Below are 9,384 nucleotides of genomic sequence, written 5' to 3' on the forward strand. Positions count from 1 at the left end.
GTGGAGTGCTGAATGAGAGGAAACTGGGATCAGCAGCGTTTGTGTGGTGTTCAAAGCCTGAGCTGGCTGAGCTTGCTCACCGGGAGTGAGAGGAGATACAAGAAAGTCTATGGACGGAGCACTGGGGAGCACCACCATTCATAGTCGGCAAATGAGGAGACAGGAACGAGCTGCAGGGGCTGGGAGAAGGGTGAGTGGTGTCCTGGAGGTGGGGTGAGGAAGGTCTTTTCAGATGGGAGAAGATCGGCTGTGCCGTATGCTGCTGACCGGTCAAGTTCAATGAGAAATGAAAATGGGCAGCCGGGTTAGGCTCTGTAGGAGTCACTGGTTGCCTTTACAAGTACATTTTCAGGGAGAGGGGGGATGAAGAGCCTGAGTAGAGAGGTTCAAAGAGAATAGTTGGAGTAAGGGGTTAACCAACAGCTAAGGGGACAACATCCAGGCCGAGGAGCAGGGGCTGACAATCTGGGCAGGTGTCTGGACCACAGCCAAATGGTATGGGACCAGGGCAGAGCTTCAGACCCCAGCAGGAGGAACTAAAGTGTAAAAAATACAAACTAAGAAGAAAGGAAAAGTCCAGAGCATGGACCTGTGAGCTGGACAGGGAGGAAGACTTCAGCTTGGGGGCACTCCGGTGCCCAACTCAGGGCAGCAAGAGAGGACTTTGCCCACACTGCTGGGCTGGGACAGGGCTGGCTGGGACAGGATGGGGATGGGACCAGCACATGAAGGTCTTCAGTGCCCACAGCTGGGCAGTGTGGTGGTTTGACTGCACCTTACAATGACCTGAGAGACTTTTCAAAACTACAGCGCTCTGGGCCCTACCTCTGAGAATCCCCATCTGTCTATCTCCAGTGGGGGTCGGTCCCATTTTCAAATACCTTCCCAGGTGACTGTAATGTGTGGCCAGCTTCAGTTTATTCCTGAGCTTGGGACTGGGCCAATGTGGGAGGCACTTTGAGATAAAGAGGGCCACAGTTGGAAAGTCAGCGCCAGCACTGGGAGGGCAATAATTGCTGTAATCTCTGAAGGAATTTGTTGGCTTTCCTCAGAAGATCAATTTTCATAACATTTACCAAAATGAAAATCCTGATTAATTCTGCAGGTTTATAGCTCCCCAGAGGCTGGAGAAAAACATCACTTGGCAACAGAAACAAACTTTATTCTGGCAGCACAGACAATGCTGCAAACACTAGATTCTGAGCTGCACATACTTTCTGGAATTCCAATGCACTGCATCCCTAGACTCAGAGGAACACAGTCATGGCCAGTTGCTCTCACGCTGCCACCTGGACCAAGTGCTGCCAGGGACTCTTGGATCTCTTAGCTCTCTTGTTCCCAATCTCCATGGTCTTCTGGGCAGATGTGGATTTAGTCAGCTCAGCATGTCTTCATTTGGGGAACCACTTCTATGCCATTATGTGCAGTTCAGATAGGCTGTCAACAACAATCATTAACCCCACCTCTGCCTGTAGGGGACACCATCCAGGACTAGCCAGTTATAGGAGCATGATCCCTGGAAATAGCGACTGGCTCAGGAGGTCACATGGAATTCAAAAAGGGCCAATCAGCATTGGTTTGATTTTTTTTACTGGCTATAATATGGATAATGGTAGTTTCTCATGAAGATTCAGAGCTAGAAAATGTGAGTCTGGACACATCAGTTGCCATTGTCCTCCCACTGTGTGGATAAAGACACTTGTTTGTAGAAGAAAGTCAGGGAGAGGAGGGAGGGAGGGGGAGAGAGAGGGAAAGGGAGAGAGTTTCCCCAACAGTATGCCTGGCTCCAGGTCTCCAGACTGTGGGCCTTTCAGTCTTGTGAGCTCCTGCTGTACGTGTTTAGGGTTAAGCTTTTTGGAGTTGGGTTTTGTCTCCGGCAACAAGAGCACCTGGACTAAGACAGGTCATTTTTAGGTTTCTTGTCCACCTCACGGGGAGGTGGAAGTGTGGGGAATGCACTGGAGAGCGAGACAGGCATGGTCAAAGAGTTTGTGAGGCAGCTGTCCCTGGGATGTCCAAGTGTCCGTCTCGGGGTCGTAGCAGTCAAAGGAGGCCGAGTCCTCGACGTTGCAGTCCGTGGTCAGCCTCCGTCCGCCCGTCACATAGAGCTTGTTCCCCATCACGGCGGCCCCATGGTGCATCCTCCGGTCTTTCATGTCCGCACACTTGACAAACTTGTTGGACTGAGGGTCATAAGCTAGAATCCTCCTCGTGTAACCTGAAAGCCAAGTGGCATAGCGGCAAGGTCAGTGTTGCTCATTTGGGACTAGAAGTCAGTAGTGTGGGATGTGTCTGATCTCTGCCATCGCCTAACATTGAGGCTGGAATCTGAGCTACAGGGTGGAAGATTTCAGTAACCTACCGAAGGTGTGGTGTGTGGCAGAGATGGGATTTGCCCTTAATGTGGAGCATTCCTAACCCCAAGTTAAGACGGCGCATAAGCCAGTTTTCAGTTGGGAGCAGCCTCCTGGTTCCAGTGGCGTTCTCAGCCTCACTGGCTTCTCCATCTCTCTCTCATGTCTATTCAAGAAGCTAGAGCAATCCAAAGAAGGAACCTTTGGGAACTCAGAAATGGGTCCCCGCAACAGCCCTATCAGTTGGGTCCTTTGAGGATCCCCATTTTACAGACGAGCAAACTGAAGCACAAATAGAGTAATTACTTGCCGAAGAGTATACCCAGTGACTGGAAGAGTCAGAATGTGAACCCAGATCTCTCCAACCCCCAAACCAGTCCTCTTGCCATGACACCATCCTGTGAGTACAGAGGAATGCTCCATCAGTAGCTGATATTAACAAGAGCAAACGTGTTTTGAGTGTTTGCCATGTGTCTGGGATTGTGCTACATGCTTTCAATACGTGAGAACATTTCATTATCACAACTCTGTGAAATAGGTATTCTTTCATTCTTGTTTACAGAAAACGACAGGGAGAAACTTGTAGACGAGGAAAGAACTTTGCCAAGTTGTCCCCACTCCCTGAGCTAGAGGGATATGATTGTACAGACAGTCTTGCAGAACGTCTGTCTGTTAGTGACCCTTTTTCCATGAGAGATGCCAAGTTTGTGCCCAGCCTGGCAATGTTCTGCTCAGACTCACCTCCCACGATGACAATCCGCTCGCCAAGCACCACCGCAGGGGCGCACACATTCTTGATCATTCGTGTCTCCATTTTGAACCACGTGTTTCTGGAAATGTGATAAACCTGAGAGAGAAGTAGAATCATGGCACTGCATTTTAAAGTGATATATATATTTTAAAGATAGAAGTAGTAATTAAGCCCTGGACGATGTGGCTCAGTTGGTTGAGAGTCTTCCCATGTACCGAGTGGTCGCTGCTTCAATTCCCGGTCAGGGCACATGCTCGGGTTTCAGGTTTTGGGCTCAATCCCCAGTGGGGTGGGTGCAGGAGGCAGCCGATTGATGATCGATGTTTCTCTCTCTCTCCCTCTCCCTTCCTCTCTCTCTAAAATCAATAAAAACATATTAAAAACAACACCATGGTCCTCTTTAAAAAGTAGTATTAAGAGGGTGAAATAGGAATGATTTGTTTCTTTCCACTATTATTCCAATTTTTAGATGTAGGTATATTACTATCAATAAAAAATAGAATTAAATAACAGAAAGAAGAATATTACTGGAAATCTGTCTTCATGTGACCCCATGAGATCAGGGGTTGTGTTTCTATAGAATGGACCAAGAGTTATGCACTGTAGCATGTGTTTGTTTACCTTGCTTGGAACAGTTTTCTCATCTAATGAGAAATGGAGCAACTTGGATATTCGTGAAATCAATGATTTTTCAGTTATTTTTATTTCTTGCTCATGTTTAAATTTCTAATTGTTTCAGTGTATTCGAGAGAGTTTTAGAGCCAAGAGTAAGTTTGGGGCTATGTGAAGAAGGCTCTTGAACAGTTCATATTTGAAAGTCAGTAGAACCATAGAAACAAAGAAGCATGAAGAAAGAAAAAAGAGCAGAGGTGGGAGCAGCGCTCCTTGCTGTGCTCTGAAACAGAGCGAATCATGGTTCCCAGCGCATGGTTTCCTGTTAATTTTCTCATTTTCAGGTGTAAATATCAAATGTAAATTAGTTTGTTACTGGCAAAATTTAGAAACATAGGATGGGCTTCATATAAGAAAAGAAAGACCAAAAACATTCATTTATAGAGGAAACCGGCACAGTATTCTTCACTAGAAATTCTTTTTGTATAAAATATAATTGCCATCATATTAAAGGCATTATTGTTATCATTATTTTGTCATTTAACCAAATTTAATCTTCACAACCATCCAATGAAGTAGGTACCATAACTTACCCTCATTTTTCAGATTAGACATTGAGACTCAGAGAGGTTAAGTGACATGCCCAAAGCCACACAGCTGAGTGAGTAGAAGAGCTGGTCTGGTTGAGCCCAGAGTCCATGTGCCTAATCTCCACACTCATGGCTCTGCCTGAGGCCATGTAGGTGTGGCCTTCCTTGATGGAGGCTTTTGAGACTGGAGACCTCTTGAGGTCTCTGTCAGTCCTTTAAGTTGGTAAAGCATAGAGGAGGCCAAATGCTAGAGACTGGGATGATCACAATGGCTGTCAAGCCACATGGTTTTATCTGAAAATATGTAGGTGACACTGAAAAACAAGCACTGTTTCATTTACTTGAGTAATTAACTCCTGGCCTTTGGTTCTCTATCAGCTTTGGGTATGGTTTCAAAAATAGATTAAACATTTGCTCACAATCTTCATAATACCCCAGAGGCTGGGGCAAGGATATCAAAGGATGGTCTCTGACCAGTGGAGGAAATGATGCTTCGTTATGGTAAAGGACTTACTTAATGCCGTCCAACAATAGAGGGAGAAAGAAGACCAGGTAGAAAGGTACACGTGGTCACAGGAATGCATGCAGTATAGTTCCTACAGGAATGCATGCAGAGGAGCCATCCTACAGAGGAGCCTCTGGACCTGTGCCCGAAAATCCAACCTGCCCCATCTCCATCAAGTAACCCCAAGCATTCCTCTTAAACTCCATCTAAATGAATAAAATTTCCATTTAAAAGCTAATGCTAAATAGATAAGAAACGCTTCCAAATTAATACTTTGCCCTTTCCTCCCTCTCATCGCGGCAGTGGAAAAGGGTCACTCACCTGTTAGTGCTGTGGCAAGGGTCTTGTTTCATTATACTACGGGTTTCTTGAAATGCCAACTGAAAAGCTTTCTTGAGCCTTGTATTTATTTATTCTTAGGAAGTTGATAATTTTGCAATGTGAAATTTTTATTTTTATTTGTTGACTTTATTTTGAAAATTAATTTTTAAAATGAGGGAGGGGCTCTGGCTTTACACATAAGCACTTTATTACATCCGTGTAGTGTGGCCAGAGCTTGGAGGGGAGGGGAGCTTGTCTCTCTTGGCTCAAGGGAGTGAGTGGGATCTGGATCAGGGAGGAGCTGAAAATATGGGCTGGAGCAGTGAAGGCAAGAAAAAAAAAACAAGAAAAGAATTAAATTGAGTTTGTTAGTTTTCTCCGTTTCTACGGGCACCGATTAGCTCAAGCTACCATCTTCCTTTGCCGGGACCTCTAGAAGAGTCCCCAAGCTCTCTTCCCTTTGTCCACTCAGCTCCCCTCTAGTCCCTTCTCCACAAGGTTTCCAGAGGGAGCTTCTAAAAAATGCAAATTTGATTACTTCACCCACCCTGCTACTCTCAGGCTAAAACCCTGATTCCTGGGCAAGGCCTAGAAAGCCGTGCCAGATCAGCATCTTCTCCATAAACACCCATCCCCCAAGAATGTTCCAGAATTTCTGTAGGAGAGGTTAGAGGCAGCAGTCTTGGGGGAGGAGGTAGCTTGGGAAGGGAGCTCATGGAGATTATGTGGGGTCTAACCCCCACCCCAGCTCCTCGGTGCACACTTCCTTTTTCCTCCTTGGTCTGTGTGGCAGCGACTTTGTCATGCTTTGGGTTTCTCCATGCAATAGGCTGTGCCCCCTTTCTGTGCCAGCTGCTCCCTTGCCCAGGAACACCACCCGTCTCTCCATGGGTGACTCTGCCTCCTGCTGCAGATGGCAGATTCATCTAGTCAGAGTAGCTACCCGCCCATCTCTGTCCGTGTCACATCCTTCCATCTTCTGTGACTCACCATCCTCACCTGCCTCTCAGCTTCAGTCAGCTTACACCAGCCGCACAGAGTCCCCTCCAAAGCTCCCTGATTCCCATGCTCTTAAAGCACCCCTCTAGTCAGCATCTGAATTGCAACGGTCTCACAACTCTGGAGGGTAAGTGCACTTTACTGCCCCTGCCTGTGTCCCCTGGGCCTTCACCGTGGTTGGGGCTCAATATCACTCTTACAAATGAACCAACAAGTCTCAGGGGCCTCCTCTATTATCTTTATAGATAGGCTTGCTATTTAAGGTTTTCATGTCATTAGATGGACTTCAGACATTGCTAGAATTTGCATAATGTTGGGAAACCCTTACTATTCTGAAAGTTTTGTCTTTCTTAATTACACTTCTCAGAGAGCTTGTGAGTGAAGTTAGCATCTACCTATCACTCAAGGCAGGGGCTCTGCAGCCTGGCTGTACCGTAGACTCTCCTGGGGACTTTTGTAAATGCCAGGACCCCACACAAAGAGATTTTGATTTAGCAGACCTGAAGGCGGTTCCAGGGGATTTGGTAGGAGACTGTGGACCAGGGCTTGGGAATCTTCTTTAAGGCCTCACTGATTTGGGTTAGGAGCACCTGCCAGGTTCCTGTAGGACGTCACAATCTGATGTTCAATGTGCTATAGCTTAAAACTTCTAAACATACTATTCTTTTCTCAAATAAAGATAAACTCTTTGTGGATAGGGATTGTATCTGATGTACCTTTGTATATATTAATCTTACACAAAGAACTCGTAAATGGATAAAATCTTGTTGAAATTAAACTCCTTTCCTCCCTCCCTCCCTCCCTCCCTCCCTCCCTCCCTCCCTCCCTCCCTCCCTCCCTCCCTCCCTCCCTCCCTCCCTTCCTTCCTTCCTTCCTTCCTTCCTTCCTTCCTTCCTTCCTCTCTGTCTTCCTTCTTTTCTCCCCCTTGCAGATGACAAGTATATATATGGGTATTATATGTATGTGTGCCTATGCATGTATGCATGTGCGTACACACATGCACATGCATATACGTGTACATTTATGCGTGTCAATGCATGTGCATATATGTATGCACACGTGTGTGTTCATGCATGTGTGTTTGTATGTGTGCATGTGTGTATGTGCACTCACGTAGATGATGAGAAGGGCCAGCCGTTTACCTGGATGAGGCGCACAGGGTTCTGCATGATGTCCTCTCCCCCAAAGAGGTAGAGCCTCTGGTCTTTGACAGCGACTGCAGGGTGCAGAACCCCCACTGGCATGCTGGCCATGCCCTCCCAGACGTTGCAGATGCTGTCATACCTCTCCATGGAGCCCATCACCTCCTGCCCTGCTCCAATCCCTCCGATGGAGAAGATGAAGTTCTTATAGGCAGTGCTCCTGTGGGAGTAGCGGGCCGCCAGCATGGGCTGTCCCAGCCTCCAGTGGTTGAGTTTCAGGGAGAAGGTGTAGACGTGGTGACTGGGCACACCCTTCCCTGCGCCGACGGCCATGCCTCCCAGCACGTAGACGCTGCGGTGCAAGGCAACGGCGGAGGCCTTGTAGAGCCGGGTGGGGAGTTTGGCGAGGCTCTGCCATTGGCCCGTCTGTCTGTTGTACAGCAGAACATCCCGGGTGGTCTGCTGGCTGTCCTTCCTCCCACCCAAGAGGATGAGGAAATCTTGGTAAGAGTTCCTTGGGGGGACATGCCACAGAGGTTGGGGGTCTGGGACGCTGGTGGTGCCATACAGGGAAAACATCTGCCTCTTGGCCGTCTCCAAGATGACCTGGCACGAGGGTGAGGACTGAAGGAGGGTGTCGTTGGCGATGAAGTGGTGGAAGAAGGCTGGGTGGATGTACGGAAGCCTGACCAGCTGGAACAGCTCCTGCACGTACCGCTCCCGGGCCTGGAGGTCGTGCTTGACCCAAACCATGACGGCCTCAAACACCTTTTCCTCCTCTCCGCAGAGCCCATCGTCCCCCAGGTAGTCCCTCAGTTCCAAGGCGCAGAGCTCCTTCAGGTCAGCTGATGCGGCCACCTCCGGGAAGTACGCCAGGGCCACCTCCCTGGCTGTCTTCCTGAGGGTCTCGCAGCTTAGGATGTCCGAGAGTCTGATGAAGCCCAGGCAGTTGCTGGGGGTCAGCTGGCTCTGGAGGTAGGAGGAGCAGGCCTCAAAGAGCTTGGGGTACTGCAGCATGGAGGCAGCCTCCAGGAGGGGCAGCGCGTTCTCGGCCGTGATGCGCACCTGCCCGGTGTACACGTACAGGATGAGCTGGTCCAGGGCCGCGGAGTCGATGCCTCTCAGCTGGACCTTGGCCTCACCGCTCTCCCGGAAGCTGCTGCAGAACATGGCCCTGAAGTAGGGGCTGCTGGCGGCCAGCACGTTTCGGTGGCAGGGGACCTCCCAGGCCCCGACACAGATGATCACATCAGTCAGGATTCCGTTTTGTCTTAAGCCATTGAGCTGCCTCAACAAGTCAGAGGAGAAGTCGTGGTCTTTGAAGAGCAGCCCATCTGAAGCCTCCTCATCCATCCTGCTAAGAGGGGGAGAAGTCCCAAGAGGGAGCATGCGCTGGAGGGTTTCACTGTGGCAGCCCCGAGACTTAGAGCATCTGTGCCCACTCACCAAGATTCGCGTGGGTATCACCAAGAATATCACTTAGTGAAGGTTGGAAGGGGAGGCCACCTACCCTCCAGACCTCACAGCTGACACCTCTCTTTTTGTTATGATTACTCTGAAAGGTAGCAGGCAAATAACATCTTCAGATAATCTGAGAAAAAACAAACGAAAACAATGAAGGTTGTTGGAAGTTATTGATTGTCAGGGGCTGAAATGTCAGCCTGAAGCAAAATAACAATCCACACATTTGACCAGCAGAAGTCTGTGAGCCTTCTCCAGATGCTCGGCCTTCTGTTAGTTAGGAAACTCATCGAAGCATCTTGCTGGGTGTTAGTCACTCTGGAGGCGTGGCCCTCTGGTAGCTAGACAGAAGCAGGGATGAAAATGGACCTTTGCAATGTTTTTAAAAACATGACTTCACAAATTCTTTAGGGTTTAGTTTTAAAGAGAAATAGATAAATAGAAAGCAGAGCCCCAACAACACCCTGGGTGGGGTTTATTGCACGACACCTGGCAGTGCACCTGCAGAAGAGTGAAACATTAGAGACATTTACCTTGTTTTGCTGTAGTGACAGCCACCGCTGCCTGGTCCGGCTGGTCTCGCCGGAGATTCCACCTCTGGCTCCAAGTGAAACCATAAACCTGGGCCTTTCCTTCAGTTGGCAAATGA

At 48.6% G+C, this 9,384-nt stretch overlaps 1 protein-coding gene across 1 annotated transcript; it reads right to left on the reverse strand.

Annotated features, from left to right (window-relative positions):
• Positions 1-1,928: 1,928 nt before the first annotated feature.
• KLHL38 (kelch like family member 38) lies at positions 1,929-8,699 on the reverse strand. The gene is made up of 3 exons (XM_016216012.2): positions 7,275-8,699; positions 3,096-3,201; positions 1,929-2,218 (listed from the first exon to the last, which is right to left on the reverse strand). Exons 1-3 carry the CDS (start codon positions 8,661-8,663, stop codon positions 1,929-1,931), a joined length of 1,785 nt encoding a protein of 594 aa, XP_016071498.2. The 5' UTR covers positions 8,664-8,699.
• Between the last annotated feature and the right edge of the window lie 685 nt (positions 8,700-9,384).

This window comes from Miniopterus natalensis, chromosome 16 (assembly GCF_054644295.1).
Source record: "Miniopterus natalensis isolate mMinNat1 chromosome 16, mMinNat1.hap1, whole genome shotgun sequence".
Lineage (NCBI taxonomy): Eukaryota > Metazoa > Chordata > Mammalia > Chiroptera > Miniopteridae > Miniopterus > Miniopterus natalensis.